At 53.4% G+C, this 18,462-nt stretch overlaps 7 protein-coding genes across 7 annotated transcripts; 4 read left to right on the forward strand and 3 right to left on the reverse strand.

Moving 5' to 3' along the window:
• Window positions 1–2,152: 2,152 nt before the first annotated feature.
• On the reverse strand, window positions 2,153–3,090 carry NCS57_00447800 (Glucosamine 6-phosphate N-acetyltransferase; the record flags this gene model as incomplete). Its single annotated transcript, XM_053054438.1, has 3 exons — window positions 2,624–3,090; window positions 2,335–2,564; window positions 2,153–2,166 (listed from the first exon to the last, which is right to left on the reverse strand). Exons 1-3 carry the CDS (start codon window positions 2,908–2,910, stop codon window positions 2,153–2,155), a joined length of 531 nt encoding a protein of 176 aa, XP_052916598.1. The 5' UTR covers window positions 2,911–3,090.
• A 1,083-nt stretch (window positions 3,091–4,173) lies between these two features.
• Window positions 4,174–5,337, forward strand: NCS57_00447900 (T-SNARE coiled-coil-like proteiny domain-containing protein; the record flags this gene model as incomplete). The annotated part of the gene is made up of 3 exons (XM_053054439.1): window positions 4,174–4,417; window positions 4,514–5,210; window positions 5,313–5,337. The coding sequence occupies 3 exons, from the start codon at window positions 4,174–4,176 to the stop codon at window positions 5,335–5,337; spliced, it is 966 nt and encodes a 321-aa protein (XP_052916599.1).
• A 975-nt stretch (window positions 5,338–6,312) lies between these two features.
• NCS57_00448000 (D-galacturonate reductase) lies at window positions 6,313–7,628 on the forward strand (the record flags this gene model as incomplete). Its single annotated transcript, XM_053054440.1, has 5 exons — window positions 6,313–6,520; window positions 6,598–6,863; window positions 6,913–7,074; window positions 7,130–7,376; window positions 7,432–7,628. The coding sequence occupies 5 exons, from the start codon at window positions 6,313–6,315 to the stop codon at window positions 7,626–7,628; spliced, it is 1,080 nt and encodes a 359-aa protein (XP_052916600.1).
• Window positions 7,629–8,368: 740 nt separating this feature from the next.
• NCS57_00448100 (uncharacterized protein) lies at window positions 8,369–9,683 on the reverse strand (the record flags this gene model as incomplete). Its single annotated transcript, XM_053054441.1, has 4 exons — window positions 8,369–8,692; window positions 8,749–9,157; window positions 9,209–9,579; window positions 9,627–9,683. 4 exons carry the CDS (start codon window positions 9,681–9,683, stop codon window positions 8,369–8,371), a joined length of 1,161 nt encoding a protein of 386 aa, XP_052916601.1.
• A 1,279-nt stretch (window positions 9,684–10,962) lies between these two features.
• On the forward strand, window positions 10,963–11,860 carry NCS57_00448200 (uncharacterized protein; the record flags this gene model as incomplete). The annotated part of the gene is made up of 3 exons (XM_053054442.1): window positions 10,963–11,085; window positions 11,149–11,361; window positions 11,414–11,860. 3 exons carry the CDS (start codon window positions 10,963–10,965, stop codon window positions 11,858–11,860), a joined length of 783 nt encoding a protein of 260 aa, XP_052916602.1.
• A 1,342-nt stretch (window positions 11,861–13,202) lies between these two features.
• On the forward strand, window positions 13,203–16,586 carry NCS57_00448300 (Lipase-3 domain-containing protein; the record flags this gene model as incomplete). Its single annotated transcript, XM_053054443.1, has 1 exon — window positions 13,203–16,586. The coding sequence occupies one exon, from the start codon at window positions 13,203–13,205 to the stop codon at window positions 16,584–16,586; it is 3,384 nt and encodes a 1,127-aa protein (XP_052916603.1).
• Window positions 16,587–16,779: 193 nt separating this feature from the next.
• NCS57_00448400 (uncharacterized protein) lies at window positions 16,780–17,763 on the reverse strand (the record flags this gene model as incomplete). Its single annotated transcript, XM_053054444.1, has 1 exon — window positions 16,780–17,763. One exon carries the CDS (start codon window positions 17,761–17,763, stop codon window positions 16,780–16,782), a length of 984 nt encoding a protein of 327 aa, XP_052916604.1.
• Window positions 17,764–18,462: the final 699 nt, after the last annotated feature.

Here is an 18,462-nt window from a genome sequence, read left to right on the forward strand (position 1 = left end):
GCTCAGTTATCGGAGCATTCTCGTCGGGTATCAAAGCTGGTGAGGGCTGAACACCGGTTCCAGGCGATGGATGTAGTTCGGCGGTATGCGAACGGAGTCGGGATTAGGCGCGACAGCCTTCTTATCGAGCTCGGCAGTGATGAAGATCGGCGGGAGGAGAAGATGCGTAACGGGCGATCGGACGTGATGGGGAGCTTAGAATACAGGGGCTGCGCGGGAAATGAAGAAACAGAACAAAGACGACGATGTAAATGAAGATGCAAATACACTCAGAATGAAGAATATGATGGAAGCAGAACAAACAGATAGGACAAAGGCGACAGATGGCGATACGATGGTGATGGAGCAAGGAGGTGATGGTCGGGGAGCGAATGGTGCGGTCAGGCACTTTTGTTAGGTCGTGCCAGTGGTAGTAGGTCGCCCGTTGGAGATTGGATGACGGAGGGTGATGGGGCACTTCTGGGCTCTGGCATCACCTGGGGGGGCCAAGAAGACAAGGAACAACGGCCGGCAGAAGCACGCACCAAGCAGGTACCCCATTCGCCCAGCCTCACAGAATTTCGTACGAAATAACGGAGAACACGGCAGCAAGAGAAGCTAGAATCCTCCACTCAACGGAAGCCAGCGTCGAGGAGGCAGAAAAAAACAGGGGATGGGCTGACTGAGGAATGGAGACTATCAGCGGAGTCGGCCAACGCATGTAGAGCGGCAGCGAAACAGCGCTACGGGGTTACGAGATCAGCTGCGACTCCGCGTTAGTGCCACGCTCATCAACAATACCCGGAGCTGGTAATTAACACACGCGCACGCGAAACATGGATCAAGGGGCCGGTTACGAGCTGGTGACTGACGTTCTGCAGCTTCTCAGAAACTGTGATGGCTGTAAGTGTCACGACGAGGTGAGCAAGAAGCACATCTACGAGCTGTAGAGCTCTCTTCTGCTGACGTAGTGCAGATTCATTAATCGGACTCCCGTTCCAGCGGCGAATGTCACCTCGACCAGCCAGCCTCCACCAAGACACAAAGGAGGGTGCCGTCAAGAGGTCCCCATTCCTCCACTTGCTTCTGGAAACGTAAATTGAAAGCTTGAAGGGTTCGTCACTCAATGTGGCTCAGTTTCCCGACCTACAAACCAGGACTAACCCTCAAGCCCCTGGATACTGTCCGCATGGGTCCAAGAATGCAGCCTCGGAACGGCAATCGTCAAGAGCAAATTTCCCAAAAATTGACCATGCAACCTGTTCACGCAGCTTTCCGGCTTTGTTGGTTGTATTGCCTCCTCTCTCCTCTCTCTCCTCCTATCCTTGACTGCGGGGGATCACAAGACGTAACAAACCTGTTGCACTTTCAAGCGCGTCGCACGTAGCACACCAACCACGCACGTACCACGACCACCACTGCGCCGGACCCTTGGAAGACAACACACGCAAGCCCCGTCTTCGTAGTCGGGGGGTGACGTCGAGTGGTGTCGAGGGATGACACGTACGCGGGACAAGAAATAATCGAGACACCGGAACGACAAAGGACGTCTAACACGTCCTATGCCATGACTTTACTATGTATTTGGATAGATATAATAATAACTAAATAGTGGAAGAATATGCCACCAAAGGCATTCTCTAGATTATTTTATAAAAATTTATTCCACATTGGTAGGCATCATTAGGAAGCAGAAGCTGATCTTTGTACTAGTGTCCTAATTTTTCCCTACCGCGCGTGATGGGTACCTTCTTGGGAAGACGTCAAGTCGGTTATCGGCTCTTTCTTTCCCCGAACTCAGATCCAGCTGGTAGGCATTGCCAGTGATTGCGTTCCTTATTTCTTTTTGGATGCGTCTCGTCGTATCTTGTATCAGCAACGCTCAAGTCCAATGTGAGCCAATACCAGCCAATAATGGGGTTTCCTACATCCCTCACCCTCCTCTTCATTGCAACCATCACGGCGATAAAAATAAGGTGAAACCCCTTAAGAAGTGCCTTAACATCACTGCCGTTTAGTCAAATGGGTAAGGTCTTCAATCCTCATTCTACATCAGGGTTTCAAGGCTCAAATGTGACCGAGGACACACTGCGCGAAGAGTTGCAGCAAGGCAGAAACATTCGTCTATATTCATCCGGCAGCCGATCTACCCTCTAATGTCCAGACACCTTCGTTATATTTTACTTCCTACGCCATGCGAAACCGCATCAGCCTCTGTGCAACGCACTTAGATGGTGAATGCCAACAAAAAGAGAAACATGTGTACGTGTAAGCGCGTCACAGCCCAGGCACAGTACTTGGGCCTCCAACACGCCTACACGTCCGTAACGTTATAAAGAAATCACTGCGATTTACCCTTGGTGCCCTCGTAGTAGTGGGCCATCTGGAGACCAGCTCGTCGGAAGCCGCACTTGACGTAGAAGCCCTCGTTGGCCTCACTGCAGTCGAGGATGCTCTTATAACAACCGACCTGCTCAGCGACGTAGTCGAGGGCTTGGATGATTCGGAGACCCAGCTTCTTGCCCTGCTGGTCCTTTGCGACGGCGATATCCTCGATGTGGCCGACGGCGCCAAGGTTGTGGATGCTGCAGGGAGAGTTGGTCAGCCTCCAATGCCAGGTTGGAATGGATTCAGTTTGGCTTACAATTTTCGCTCAACGATGAGAGCGCCAGTTCCGACAACGGGGCGCTCTGCGCGAGTGGTGTCTTCAATGATGATGATGTAGTAGCTGCCAGCAGCGGCCATCTCGTCATACTGCTTCGCAAAGTCGGCCTCGCTGATCTCGCCTACAGTGGTCAAGACGCGCAGGCAGTCAAGGAAGCCACTGTCAAAGTCGGACTTTCGCAGAGCGCGCAGAGTGTAGCCAGCGGGCAGAGCAGCCTTGACCTCAGGGGAGAGGAGGTTGGCGCTGAAGATGCCTTCTTGAGCCATGGCGGTGTCGATTTGGCGGGGTTTCGCGGGGTCGATCGAAGTGGAAGAAAGGAGGCTGGCAGCGAGCGATTCGAGGGATTGCGCGACAGATAGGAAGCAATTGTCGAGTAGAAGCGAGGAAACGATGCAAGAAACAATATGCACGCAGGGTAAAAGTGTCCTATAAGCCGGCAAAGATCTGGCGGGGGCTTGATAGGGGGATTATGTCAATCGCATCTATGGATCGCTTACTCCGTATACTATTTCGAGAAGTACGCTGAGTGGCGGTTTCACGCTGACTCCACTTGAGTGCAGCCCGGACCTGAAAGGCACGGCAATCTAAGTGAATCTTTCTTGAGCTTCACTAGATGCAGCTATGTCCAAGATTCGCAAAGGTTCAACAAGTATTCACTTAGACTATGCTTTGAGATTGAAATAACAAGGTCGAAGTGAAGTTGTAAAGCCCGTTCCCTGCGCATTCTTTTAGTCTGCTTCACACCCACGTGTTGAACAAACACCAATAAGGTTGACGAGATCGTTTGAACCTGGCCTCGCGCTCAAAAAACGATAGGCGAGAACTTTACAGCACAGCGCTATCCTCGGTCGCTTCTTGAGGCCCAGCTCCATGTTCAACATTGATACGAAGGACATGTGTCACTGCAACATCCTGAGTGAGTCCAATCCGCCAAGCCACACGATCACCAAGCCACTAGCCACAGCGGAAATACCTCGGTTCAACATTCAAAGGAGCCAGCGTGGCGGTTCGACGTCTGTGCTTCTGGCCTGGACGGCCTGGAACCAAGACAAACCAACGACACGTCCCGAATCTCCTTTCAGGCGCAGAAACGCCAAACCTCATTTGTCTCTGACATTCTTGGTTGCGTAGCCTCTTCTCCGTCCCTGCAGCGCGCAACTCTATTGCACGTCTAGCTTTCTCTTGCAACTGTATTCAACTCAACTTGGTCAGACTCTACGCTGTCGAGGCAACTAATAATACTGTACCTCTATTTAATATCTTGCAATTCGCTTCCGCGTCATCTCCCGCCCCCAATCACCCTTCACCCGTCCGAACCGAGACTTGATCCGGCCCCTTCCGCACCGATCCAGCACCAACAACGACGCCGAACATCACGACTTGGCGCCTCATAATCAACAACTGTTGGGCATTTAGGTGGCATATCCCTCGCCGCCCTTCCTTTCGCCGCGAACTGCTCGAGAACCGAAGCCGCGCTGGCCGCAGTCCTCCCCTCGAGCCCATCCTCAACCCCTCATAATTCAGTCACGATGGCTGTCGCATCTATCCAAGACCGAACCTCCGAGTTCAAGTCGGTGCTTGCCCAGGCGCAGCGCAAGCAGGCCACCTCCAAAGTCAGCTCTCAGCGCCGGTCTTTGCTGACCGACGCGCAAAAGAATGCCGCCAACGGCAATGCTGACGGCCGGCCGAGGCGATCTGACTTTGCCAGAAAGGCAGCCGAGATTGGTCGTGGCATCTCGGCGACTATGGGCAAGCTGGAAAAGCTAGCACAATGTGAGTTTTTGTCTTATCGGAGACAGTCGAGGCAGCCCTTTGGTGCCTCTCGTTTCGCCATTGTTTTGATCGCCAAAGGCTAATTTCAGGAAATAGTGGCGAAGCGACGTACCCTGTTCGACGACCGGCCAGTCGAGATCAACGAACTCACATTCGTTATCAAGCAAGATCTGTCATCTCTCAACCAGCAGATCGGTGCCCTACAGACACTCTCCAAGAGTCAGCACCCGAAGGCCGACCAGGAGGGCGAGCACAACAAGAACGTCGTATATCTGCTGCAAGGCAAACTGACTGATGTCTCGGTCAACTTCAAAGATGTCCTGGAGGAGAGAACCAAGAATATCCAGGCTTCGCGATCAAGAACGGAAAACTTCATCTCGTCAGTGTCGCAGCATGCGCAACCATCTATCCAACAGTCCGCCTCGCCGCTCTACGGAACACCCGCCCGTAACTCGCCAGCTCCAGGCCAAGACACGCTCTCCCTTAACCCCGTGGGCGACCAACAATTGTTGATGATGGAGGAGGCCCAACCGACCAACACATACATCCAACAACGAGGAGAGGCAATCGAAGCGATCGAGAAGACGATTAGCGAACTAGGCAGCATCTTTGGACAACTGGCGACCATGGTATCGGAGCAGAGCGAGATGATCCAGCGCATCGATGCCAACACGGAGGATGTGGTGGACAACGTTGAGGGAGCGCAACGAGAGCTTCTCAAGTACTGGTCTCGAGTATCAAGCAACAGATGGCTTATTGCCAAGATGTTTGGAGTGCTGATGGTATTCTTTTTGTAAGTGTTCACATCTTGCCTCGAGGGTACGGCTAGGCTTGAGGTCCAAGCCGTGCTTCGGTGGCGTCCCCTAACGAGATGATTATCGCTAACATGCCACAGGCTTTGGGTTCTTGTGTCGGGCTAGACCTTGGATCATGAAAGAAACAATGACGCACGACGAGAAGAGGCGGGATCGCAAAAAACCAGGGACATGGAGAGGGGAGTTTTTGGCACATCTTTGTTGTAATGGATATCACCGACCGGTGCATTCTCTTTTCTTTTCCATATGTATGTATGTATAGTTTCCTGTCGTTTCCTTAGAGCTCAGACGAGGACGGCATAGAGAGAGGCAAGAGTCTCGGCAAAGCACTCTTGGGATACCCAGATTGGGGGTTTCATAATTACTGCTGAATCAGTATAACAGCAACCTCGTTTCTCCAGCTGCCGAGTGATGTGTCGTGGGTGAAGCTTGGATATCCACCAACCAAGAGCCAGAGGAAGAGTATTTAAACAGGCTCAAGGCCACGAAACGCGGGGTATCCTAGAATGATACTGATTCTGTGACCAACGATCAGTCAGTTGGCGTTTCAACAAGCTCCCCCGTCTCTCTCAAAAGCAGAAAGTTTGTCAGCCGTTGGGGGCAGAGCGTCCAACAGCCCGGAAGATTGACCGGGGTTCTTACCGACTCGATCCACCCTGTGGCGGCCACTACGAGCATCGTGCGGCGCCAACCAAGCGTGTACCTACATCCAGCATGCAGCAAAAGACGGAAAAGCCTGTGATCCCGCATGGATAAAGCACAAAGAGGAGAGGCATGATGCGTGGCTGCTGTCCCCTCGGACCAACCCCACCCCGAGAAACGGGCGCGAATTCTCCGTCCACCGACGCCCTCGTACCAGTACATCATGACTCGGCTCCACCGACTGGACCTCGCACACCCCAAACCTTTGTCTCTCTCCTTTGGGGCCCCGCCATGGACCATGAAAAGTGACGGAGCTTGGTGGGGTCCTGCTCGACTTGACTCGGCTTTGACCCCGCGGATCATCAGAGCAGATTGGGGGGAAGAAAGGGTCATGAGCTTGAGGGAGCGGGATGAGCTGCGTGGGAAGCTAGATTGTTCATGATGGGGACGCGATTTATAGCCGCAAGGGTGCCCGCTTCTGTGGGAGCTCCTTTTCTCCCTCTGCTCCTGACTCGATCTCTTCCTTCTTCATCATCCTTCGTCTTTAGACAACCCCCACTCTCTTCCACCCGCTTCAAGATTCACACAATGGCTCCCACCAGCTTCAAGCTCAACAACGGCCAGGAGATTCCTGCCGTCGGTCTCGGTACGTGTTATTCCTGAGCGATTCTGTTCTTTGGAAGCTTTGAGCGAGTCAATTGACTGACTCTCGCCCGTCTACAGGCACCTGGCAGTCCGCCCCCGGTCAGGTCGAGGCCGCTGTCACCTTCGCTCTCAAGGATGGCTACAAGATGATCGACTGCGCCTACTGCTACGGCAACGAGGAGGAGGTTGGCGCGGGCCTCAAGGCTGCTTTCGACGCTGGCGTCAAGCGCGAGGACATCTTTATCGTGACCAAGGTCTGGGCTACTTACAACACCCGCTGCGAGCTGGCTCTCGACAAGTCCTTGAAGGCTCTCGGTCTCGACTACGTTGATCTCTTCCTGGTGGTGAGTTGCAGTTTTCCATTGACAGGAAAATGGTTGCTAATGAATGCAGCACTGGCCTCTTCTCCTCAACCCTGAGGGTAACCATGACAAGTTCCCCACCAAGGAGGACGGTTCCCGAGATGTTATCCGATCTTACAACCACGTCGATGGCTGGAAGCAGATGGAGAAGCTGCCCGCAACCGGCAAGACCAAGGGCGTCGGTGTCTGCAACGTAAGCCTTCCCTCTTCAATTTGACACAGAGCTCAAGACTGACATCCCACCGCAGTACAGCAAGCGATACCTCGAGGAGCTTCTGCCTCATGCCACCATCATCCCCGCCGTCAACCAGATCGAGAACCACCCTAGCCTTCCCCAGCAGGAAATTGTCGACTTCTGCAAGGAGAAGGGCATCCACATCGAGGCCTACAGCCCTCTCGGCAGCACTGGCGGTCCCGTCATGACCGCTGAGCCCGTTGTCAAGATTGCCGAGAAGAAGGGTGTCTCTGCCTCTACCGTCCTCCTCAGCTACCACGGTGAGTTTCTACATCTGTATCAGAGTTGCAATCCATAACTAACATGTAAATCCAGTCGCCCGTGGCAGCACTGTCCTCGCCAAGTCCGTCACCCCCGAGCGCATCTCCGCCAACAAGACCATCGTCGACCTCGACGCCGACGACATGAAGCTCCTCAACGACTACTCGGACGAACTCACAAAGAAGGGTGAGCTGAAGCGATACGTCTACCCTCCCTTCGGTGTCGACTTTGGCTTCCCCGACAAGTCGTGACTTCAAGGACGGCTGTAGGTTTACGATAAAGGGTTAAGAATTGCGGGCCTGGATGAGACTATGAGATAAAAGTGAGATGACAATCACACAATGTCGTTTATGTAATAGACTAGAGGCTCTATAGAAGCTTCATGAATGAATAAAAACTCTCTCATAAAATCATCGTTTATAAGTCTTATGCTACAGTTGGTATCATTTGTATTTAGTGTTTGGGAAGTAAAACGGATATTTAGCATGACGAAGTTCATCCTAAGTAAGATTCTCATCATCCAAGTTTTCATCCTTACTTTCCTCCCTCGTCAGTCATGATCTCTTCCGTGTGAGAGGGTCTATCCTGGCTGTGAATTGCCCCGCATTGCTTCATGGCGGGGCTCCGTTGTCGGAAACCAATTTCCGCCCGATGAACTCGGCCCAGAATCCCGCGGCCTTGTACGAACTGGGACCCGAGCTGTGTTATTCTTGTCGGATCTCGAAATCTGAGTATTTGGTGCTTTATATTTCCTCTTGTAAGCATGTTATGAGCCTTGGGTTTACGGAGGGAAGCTCCTTCATTGGCGATAATTATTCACTTGTGTTCCATGTTACCCTGTAGCTTGGGCTGAGGGCTACGGAAACAATTAAAGTTGATCATGAAACCTATATCCATTTTGCTAGCAAACTACCCATCCCAAAGACATCATTCATCAACATTCGCCGTTTTCCCCAGATCTATAAACACGCCCAAACCTCAACAACTAAATCTACAGCCGGGGAGAGTCCCCGTTGCTTGAAGTATCCACAACCACCTTTATCACAAGGTTACCGCTCTCGTCCTTGATCTTGCCCGCCATCTTAAAGGCCTCCTCGATGCGGTCTAGGCCCTTGTAGCGCTGGGTCACGAGGCAGCTGATGTCGGGCATACCGGCGGGTGGGTTGTTGAGGAGGTCGATGATCTGGCGGTAGGTGTTTGCGTAGCGGAAGACGCCGATGAGGTCGACTTCGCGGAGGGAGGCGGCGGACATGGGGAGGGTGAGAATGGGGGTGCCCATGCCGATGATCATGACCTTGCCGCCAGGCTTGGTGGCCTAGTAGAAACGTATTAGTGGGTTGTCAATGGACGAAATAGTAGCCGCGGACTCACATAGATGGCGGTCTGCACACAGGTCTCGACACCAGTGCACTCGTAGACAGCTGTAACTTCTCCAACAGCCTCTCCATTGACTTGAGTCTCCCTGACCATAGCGGCCACCTTCTGGGCATAGGCAAGCTTGTCCTCAATAGTCTGGGGGCGCTCCATGGGGACAACGACGGAAGCATCAGCAAAGCCGTTGGAGGTAGCAAAGTCAACTCGATCCTTCAGAATATCTGCGATAATGACGGTCTTGGCCTGGTCAGCCTTGGCGACGGCGGCCGCGAGGAGACCGACGGCACCCGCACCGAGAACTAGGACAGTTGAGCCCTTGGGGAGAGCGGCGCGGTCTCGGGCGTGCATGGCGACAGAGAGAGGCTCAACGAGAGCGCCGAGATCGAGGGAGACATTTTCGCGCAGCCTGAGCTCTTGTCAGAATGACTTTAAGCGATCTAGAAGGAGCGATACCTACTTGTGACACCACTTGGCAGGGTGGTTGATCTTCTCTTGGAGAGTTCCCTGGGCATGAGGGTTCGCCTTGGCTGAGCTGCGGAACTTCATGCCACGGCAAATGTTGTAACGGCCCTCGCCGCAGAGCTCACAGGCCTCACAAGGCAGACCAACCTCGAGAGCGACGCGGTCTCCGGGGACGAGGTTGGTGACGTCTGAGCCAACAGCGACAACGGTACCAGCGGACTCATGGCCGAGGGTCAAGGGCTCACGGACGATGATGTCGCCATTGCGGAAGTGGTTGTAGTAGTGAAGATCGGAGCCACAAAGGCCAGTGGACTGGACGGCGACCTGGACTTCGTTGCTGGCAGGCTGGGGAAGCTCTCGCTCTTGCTGTACGGGAGTTAGCTTGGTCGAGTTTCCGAGACAGCTCAACTTACAATACGGAGATCCTTCTCGCCGTGGAGGACGGAAGCTCTTACACGCTCAGTGGCCATTGTGGAGGATATGTGAGAAGGTGGAGAGATGGAGATGGGTAAACTACAAGCCAATTGACGAGTTATGAGCAGGAGATGGTATCTAGAAAGAAATAATAAAGGAAAGAAATTATTGGAGAGACGCGAATGGAGGTGAGAGGAAGAGCGCGACGTGGGTTAGTTGTAAAAGGCGAGCTGGGGGGGGATTCAAGCCGGGTCCGATATTGGAACGAAACCCGACGGAAATCCAGAGGAGCTCAAGGCAAAAAGTACTAAAAGCACACGACTTTCCAGAAGACGCTCGAATGGTAACAGAGGCACTCTGACCGTCACTCTGCCTAGAAAAAATACAATCGCGGGGAGAGGGCCGAGATGGAGCTCGCCCGGGTCGGAAAACCCGCCCCACGATGAATGATGGGCCCCGCGAGAGACGTCCCATGACGCCCCATGACGCCTCTCGGCCCCCATGACAGCGAAAGAGAATGGGCAATTTTCAATTCTTGCAGCTTCGAAAGCCGTGTCAGGTACAAGTACATTGACTTGATCAGGGGTGTGTGGAAGCTTTAGAAACGTCTTGGTTGGCCAGCCGTCTTACACTGAAAGCCAGGCACACTCCTCCCCCGCTGACCCGGCTCAAGCAAAACCTGACGGAGCTCCTCCCTCCCGCGGGGTGCTCAAGCGCTAATTTTCGAGCTGGCTACCTAGCGTCCGCTTCGGTTGTCCGGTCCACTGTTCTTGGAGACGGGATGTTGGAGAATGGCCAAGAATGGTAATCCTCGCCGGTTCATTGTCCAGAGTAGTTGAGAGGAGGGCAACTTTATCCGTCCTCAATCACAAGCTCTACACCAGTTCTTCATGTCACTGACGGAGTAAAGTTGCCTCGTCGAGAGAAAGCATGAGTCGGGAGAGCATAGAGTCATGATCGTACAGGTACGGGCCGGTCAACCCTCCTTATGGGCTTCATGCGGGGCTTTATACGGCGATATGGCCGGGGTCCGGACTTCTCTCCGGCGCCTGCGAATGCGAATGCACGCATTAGCTGCTCCTCTCCAACGAGGGCAGGGGCATTACAATTGACAACGGGCTCATGGTCTGACTCGGCTCGACTTTTACGAGAAAGAATTGGACCATCGAGGCCGAGTTTAAGCCGCTCCAAATGACGCTTTCCGAAGCCGGGGGGGACTGCCCCTCCATCGTCAACTTTCACCCCGCGGGGGGGACTTGCCCCTCGTTGAATAAAACAAAAACGCCATCCTCTGTCCACCCTGTAACGTAACTTGACATTGCTAAAAATTTCACAATGGCTGCTTCATTCTTCTCCCTTGAGGGTCAGACTGCTCTCGTCACCGGTGGCACCCGTGGCATTGGCCAGGCTGTCGCAATTGGCCTTGCCGAGGCTGGTGCCGACATCATCCTGGTCCAGGTACGTCATCTCATGAGAACTCTGGTCTCGGAGGGAGAGGTGGTGCTGACATTAGGATTGTAGCGGGATACCACTGTCAACTCGACAAAGGAGGCTATCGAGAAGCTGGGTCGAAAGGCTTTTATCTACACTGCCGATCTTTCGTCGCAAGAATCGGTTGCTGCGCTCGTGCCCAAAGTCCTTGCCGATGGACACCAGATTCGCATCTTGATCAACTGCGCCGGTATTCAGCGACGACATCCTTGCGAGGAGTTTCCTGACAGCGACTTCAACGAGGTGAGTTCAAACAGCTCCATTGCCCATCTAGGCAATACTCTGACACCCCCAGGTCATCCAAGTAAACCTCAACTCCGTCTTCACCCTCTGCCGCGACGTCGGCGCCCACATGCTCAAGCTCGAGCCCTCCCCCGTCACCGGCCGCCGCGGCAGCATCATCAACTTTGCCTCGCTGCTCACCTTCCAGGGCGGCTTCACCGTCCCCGCCTACGCCGCGTCCAAGGGCGCCGTGGGCCAGATCACAAAGAGCTTCGCCAACGAGTGGACGTCCAAGGGCATCACGGTCAACGCCATCGCCCCCGGCTACATCGCCACAGACATGAACGAGGCTCTGCTGGCGAACCCTGAGCGCCTGGCTAGCATCACCTCGCGCATTCCTGCCGGAAACTGGGGTTCCCCGGAGGACTTCAAGGGTACGTCAGTGTATCTGGCGAGCAAGGCCAGTGGCTACGTAAGCGGCCACATCTTGGTTGTGGATGGTGGCTGGATGGGCCGGTAAAATGTACAGCACGGTGGATGAATACCCAGGACGAAAAGAGTATGAATAGAGCATAATATCATTGACCCCTAAAATTCAAAACGGTGCGTTGATCAACAGTAGAAAGATTGTGAAGTGCGCCTCTTGGGCAATTGTGAATCAGTTGGTCTCAGGCCGGATCACAACGGCATGAGGGGGGAGGGCCGGGATCTAACCCCAGACGCGTCTAAAAATCTCGGAAGGGAAAGATTATCATCAACTTACACCAAGTACCTATCCCTACGACTTGCGGATGCTGGCTAGGCATTTGTGGATTCAGTAATCAAAACAAAACTCGACGCGGGGAGGGAAGGGTAACATGGGGGTTCTAGGCGATGCCAAGGTCGGGGCGTGGTTCTCGAGTGATTGCGTGCGAGCTGAGCTGAGCTGAACTGATAAGCAGAGGCCGAGAGGCGTCTTGGTTCCTAGTTTTTGCGCTCAAGTCATTGATGGTTTGTTGGGCTGATTATCCCTGTCGGTTCTCCTGTGTCCCGGAACGAGTGCCGCGATCCGTGAAGCTGCAATCACCATTGCCGCAACATCTCAATCATCGAGATGATATGCGGAAGCTGCCCCTGTCTGTCTTTTCAAAGTAAACAAGCCATATAAATTTGAGTCGCGAATGTTTTTTCTCTGGCATGGACAGTCTTGTAAAGAGATTGTCATGTTTGAGACATCCAGGAACACCCGAGATTGCCGGATGATGCAAAGGGTACCTGAAATAGCTCCAAATGAAGCCAAGACCAGAACAAACTCTAACGAGGCCGTTGCAACAGCCTCGCAGACGCCAAATTCTCCTTGAAGCTGAGATGTAATGATTTTGGAAAGAGTAAAGACCGTGCGACCGAAGCCATATAATTTACTCCAGGAGGAGGCTTTAGGTACCTAAGCCTTTGCATAAAGACATGGCGCCCTTTTCGCTGGCAATCACATGCAAATTTGTTTCACATCTCGTCATCTCTTCCCGTCTGAGGTTTTGCTCTCTTCACAGCATCCTTGTTATTATCCCCATGCCCATGCCACACTCCCAACGACATGCCATGCCCATCCGCCCTTTGCCACGTTCTTATCAACATTCCAGCCGTGTCATTGGTGTTGAGTGCGGCAAGGCGACCACCGTCGTTACAATGTTCTCCTGGCTACTTCGGAGCTTCTCTAAAGCCTCCCCTCGAATCTGTGCCCTCTCTCTTCAGAACTCGGACCCTTGAATGCCAGCCTCTTTGATGAGCTTTTGAGACCTAAATAATAGTCTCCGACATTTACTAGAGTCCAGTTTCCACTCTCGCTCCATGCTCTCTCCGAAAGAGCCTCGATCCGCATCACCATGGACAGCCAGAGCATCATGTCCGACGCCGAGGCTGTACCTCCACCGCAGCCGGGCCGCACTCTGCTGCCCTCGCCGGTTGCTCAAGCTGTCAGTCTCGCAACGCGTTCGACATGCTTAGCCATTCGACTCAGTTCGACCGCTGGCTCTTACGGTCTCGGTGCCGCAAAGGTCACTACCCTATCGTCCCTGGAACTCGCTCGCAGCATGGTCGAGACCGTGCTGGGCCGTGCTGGAAGAGAAACCCTTGCGCGATCCCAAAGCGACTTGGCTGCTGCTGAAGCCGAGTCCATCATTGAGCGAAGTCTCGAGAACCTTCACCATGCCATGTCACAGGCCGTCTTCTGGACGAGCGCTGGCTTCCACCTGACAAGCACAACATTTTCCATGGCTTCCGGGGTCTCGCAACTAATCTTGTCATCACTTGATCAATTATTTGGGTCTACTGATTCGTCTCGAGCCATTGCCAGCATCATCACCTTGATCCGACGCGAGTTCACAGATACCTCTATTGGAGTTGAAGGAGAGACCGTTGGTGTCATGGACCTAGTCCTTGGCTTGTGCGCATTGGCATACCTACAACGATGGTGCTGGAAGATGGTTGATGAGGACAAGCGTCGGCAAGAGTGCGAAGAGGTCATTTGGGATGTTGTTGTCCTCAACGATGGCGAAAGGATCGATATCCAAGACCATGTTCCTCGAAGCCCTCTCCGACCAAAGTCCACAACGCCGCCTTCACGAGGTAACAGTCCTAGCATGTTGCGAAGGGAGGTGGTAGAAGTACCCCAGTCAGCCCCAGCCGACGACGAAGAAGCAGTGGTATGCCGACTCAAGGATGAAATGGTTAAGCTGCTCCCAGCCGACACCTCCGTTACCATCTCGAATTCCGTCACTTCAACACAGACAATCACAATCGATGTCAATGGACCCAACCCCTTCCCCCTACCTACACTACCTGGCGCAGAGATCATCGAGACCAATGCATCACGTCCCCAGGGGGGCAGTCGCCTCAGTCAACTATCGGATGGGCCAGCTGAAGCCTCAAGTTACCGTGTCGTCTACAAACTTGAAAGGTCTAGGACCGGAGACACCTCGTTCAAGAGCTGTGAAGAGCCTCCAAGCTCTCCACCTGTAATCGAGTTACCGGATGACACCCCTCAAGAAGAAGTACCGCCAAACCCACCACCAAAGCCGGCCAAGAAGACAAGGTCACCTGGAACCAAGTCTCCCCCGCAACGATGCTCAAGGGTCGCCAAGGCCCTCAATGAGCAATCGTCTCGAAGCTCCTCGCAAGCAACCGTTAGACCTCGAAGCACCGCAGCTGCTCGAGATGAAAAGGGGAGACTATCACGGGCGAATTCTCCTGCGACGCCACCAACTTCACCAACAGAACCCCAGAAACCCTCCAGTTCGCAACGCGAGGCAAACCAGAAGAGACCTCGGGCACCCATCAATGCAGCTAACACCCGCAATAAACCCAACGGTTCCCGAGAGACGCTTGCAACATCCAGGAAAGTTCTGCCCAAGAGGAAGTCTGACTCGTCGACCAGTAGTAGCCAGACATCGGAGAAGAAAAGTGGTCTGAGACAAGTGCTTCGAGAAGGAAGTCAATCACTATCCAACATTTGGCACAAGGACACTCCTTCAAACGACAGCAAACCAAGACCTCGATCAAGAGCTTCGACTATCACAAAGCCCAACAACATCAAGTCGATCACCAGCCCTCCCTCCTCGGTAGAGCAGCGGCGCATTGAAAAGGCAGAGATGATCCCGCGGAACTCTTCTCGTGCAAGCTATGTGTCCGTCCACGAGCGTCGACGCGACTCCATGATCTCTCAAACAGACACATACTCCATCCAATCAACCAACCCAGGTTCAAATCATTCGCCAAGTGTGTCTTTGAGTGGAATTACGTTTGACTCTTCCTGGGCAAAGAGCTCTCAGCAAGCCGGTCTTCTTGAACCACCTCAGTTCAGTCACCATCGAGTGCTTCGGAAAGCCCCAAGCCTGTATAGCCTGGCTTCGAATGACTCTCAGTCATCTTTGGTTCTGTCCTACTACTATCAAAAGAGCGCCTACACGGCGACGGATGCGTTGGGCGGCCTTCGGCGCGATGGCATGGTCGACGGCACATTCCCTCAAGCCCATGTTCTTCGCAACATCACGAGATACATGCGGTTCTCATCTGCTTCTTATGGTTCTGCATTCTTGAAGTTTATGGGAATATCCAAAGAAATGCCTCTCCTGAGAGCTTGGGATAGCACCCACGCAGATGTCCGACACTTTGTCCATCATACCGAGTCGGATACCCACAGTATCCTCCTAGCCTCGTTTGTCGACTCTCAGGGTGGAACAGACTCAAGCGGCTCAACCGGGACAGGCGTGCCCCTCGTGCATTACATCTCTTTGGACCACGATGCCAAGGCAGTCGTCCTTGCTTGTCGTGGAACCCTAGGGTTTGAGGATGTCTTGGCTGACATGACCTGTGATTACGATGTTCTCACCTGGCGCGGACGAGGTCACAAGGTACACAAGGGCGTTCATGCCTCCGCTCGCCGCTTGCTCTATGGAGGCGACAGACGTGTTTTGCTTACCCTTCGGGAGGCATTGCTCGAGTTCCCAGATTATGGGCTTGTGCTTTGCGGGCACTCACTGGGAGGCGCAGTAACAGCATTGCTTGGAGTTATGCTCTCGGAGCCTAATCCCGCTGGCACTGGCTTCGTGACTGCGACTGATGCCCCCGACAGATCAGTTGGTGATCAAAAGTCTGATGGTCTCCTCCCCATTCACTCTACTCTGCCACCGAGGCGCCCAATTCATGTCTACGCATATGGGCCTCCTGGCACAATGTCAGCCTCTCTTCGCAAACGTACCCGTGGCCTCATCACTACTATCGTCCATGGAAATGACATTGTACCTTATCTGTCGCTTGGTGCGCTACACGACTTCCAGGCAGTTGCACTTGCTTTCAAGAATGACCAACAACAGGCCAAGGCCGAGATTCGCCAGCGAATATGGCAGGCCTTCCAAACAGGGATAGCAGACAAGTGGTACGGCGGGCTTCCTTCTGTTCCCTCAGGGGATACGTCTAAATGGGGGTATTCTGTCTTGCAAGGCCTGAGAGCAGGCATGACGAACCGAAAGCTGGTGCCACCAGGAGAAGTGTTCACTATCGAGAGCCAACGGGTTTTGAGACGCGATGCCTTCCTTCTCCTAGAGGAAGACAATATTGGCAAGCCGGCACAGAGGATTGTGCTTAAGTACGTCAAGGACGTCGAGGCGCGATTCAGGGAGATGAGGTTTGGGACGAGCATGCTGGTTGATCACAACCCAGCCAAGTATGAGGAGGCTTTGAACAAGCTTCGCCTCGGAATTGCAGAGTAACGTTGATGACTGATACCCAGGAGAGTATAGCCATGATGGTTAGAGTACTAGCTTTGGCCTAGATGTACAATAGTGTTGGGTTATGGATAATTTATAACAAGTAGGATGGCTGGGTTAAAATAGGAATTGGTCATTACATTTTATCGCATTGACTACATGTCTTCTCTCATAAGCAAAATATCCATACACTTACTTAGTCTGCCGTCGTGGTAATTATCTTGCCCTCATCATCATAAAAGATCTCCTTCACCTTGACGGACCGAAGGTGATCCACGCCCTTGCTCAGTTCACAGTCGTGATGAAACAAATAAGTCTTGCCCTTGAACTCGACAATCGAGTGGTGCGTCGTCCATCCCAGAACAGGCTCCAAGATACGCCCGCCGTAGGTGAATGGTCCAAGGGGAGACTTGCCGGTGGCGAAGCAGAGGAAGTGGGTGTCACCGGTAGAGTAGGAGAAGTAGTAAGTGTCACCTCTCTTGTGCACCCACGCAGCCTCAAAGAAGCGACGGTCGTGGTCATCGCCTAGAATCGGCTTACCCGTCTCTGGTGCGAGGATGGTGATCTCTTGAACCTCGCCTTCGAACTGGTGCATGTCTTCGGTGAGCTTGCCGACCCTTGGTCCCTGGGCGACCACTCCTTCACCGCTGACTTCCTTGGGGCCCTGCCATTCTGGGTCAAAGATGTCGTTGCCCTTTTGGTAGCACTGGAGCTGTCCGCCCCAGAGACCGCCAAAGTAGAGGTACGCCTGACCATCATCGTCGACGAAGGATGCTGGGTCAATGCTGTAGCTCCCCTTGATAGGTTCAGGATCCGGCGTGAACGGACCCTCTGGCTTATCCCCGACCGCAACGCCGAGACGGAAGATGCCCTCCTTGTCCCTGGCGGGGAAGTACAGGTAATACTTGCCGTTCTTCTCAGCGGCGTCGGGGGCCCAGAGCTGCTTGGAGACCCAGGGGACGTCCTCCATTTTTAGGACCACACCGTGGTCGGTGACCTCGCCGGGGGGTGACAGGCTGTCGGTACTGAAGACGTGGTAGTCGGCCATGTCATACTGGTCGCCATTGTCGTTGAACTTGATGTCTGTCTCGCGGTCGTGCGAGGGGTAGATGTAGACCCTGCCATTGAAGACGTGGGCGGAGGGATCGGCGGTATAAATGTTTGTAATGAGGGGCGCCATGTTGATAAGTTTCAGAAGAAGGCGTGTATATACAAGAGTTTGATGTGTTTGGATATAAGCCGTGCGATGTGAAGCTTGGGAAGTGGCTCAATATATGATGTGAGACCCCGCGTATACTTGCAAGGTCCATGTGAAGCTCTACCCCAGACAAATCATGCAATTTATCCAGAAGTACCCCCCAATTTACCCGCTCCTTCCTCTCAGCCGCCTAATAGTAGTGCAGGCAAATTGTCTTGGGACCTTTCAAGGTGGGTTCATGTGGTCGGGATGCCGGCTCGGTAATCCGGCGGGCGGGGTTTCACGGCGCGGAGTCGAGATTCGGCGACGACACCGCGTTGGAGCTGTAAAACCCGAGTGGACGGTCCATGCCATGCCCATTCGATGAAAGACGATTTTTTGACAAGACAGCCTTGACGGTGGGGAGGCCAAGACTCACAAGACCTCGACGGGTATTTCTCCAGGGTAAATAGCATTGTCGGCTATGACATCTGGTGACAGCCATGGATGGCCAGCCTTGGACTTGAGGCGTGCTTGTCCCATGTGACGGTTTGGGTGATGGTGTAGACGAAAGCCTCGAGGCTCGTCATGCTTTTGAGTCTTTCAATGGGTCGGCTGGTAGGCGACAGGATGGTTCGTGCAAATCTGCTCCACGAGGCATTAATGTGCGACGATAAACGCCTGTTTGTCCTGCAGAGCAAG

Source organism: Fusarium keratoplasticum, chromosome 3 (genome assembly GCF_025433545.1).
Source record: "Fusarium keratoplasticum isolate Fu6.1 chromosome 3, whole genome shotgun sequence".
Classification (NCBI taxonomy): domain Eukaryota; kingdom Fungi; phylum Ascomycota; class Sordariomycetes; order Hypocreales; family Nectriaceae; genus Fusarium; species Fusarium keratoplasticum.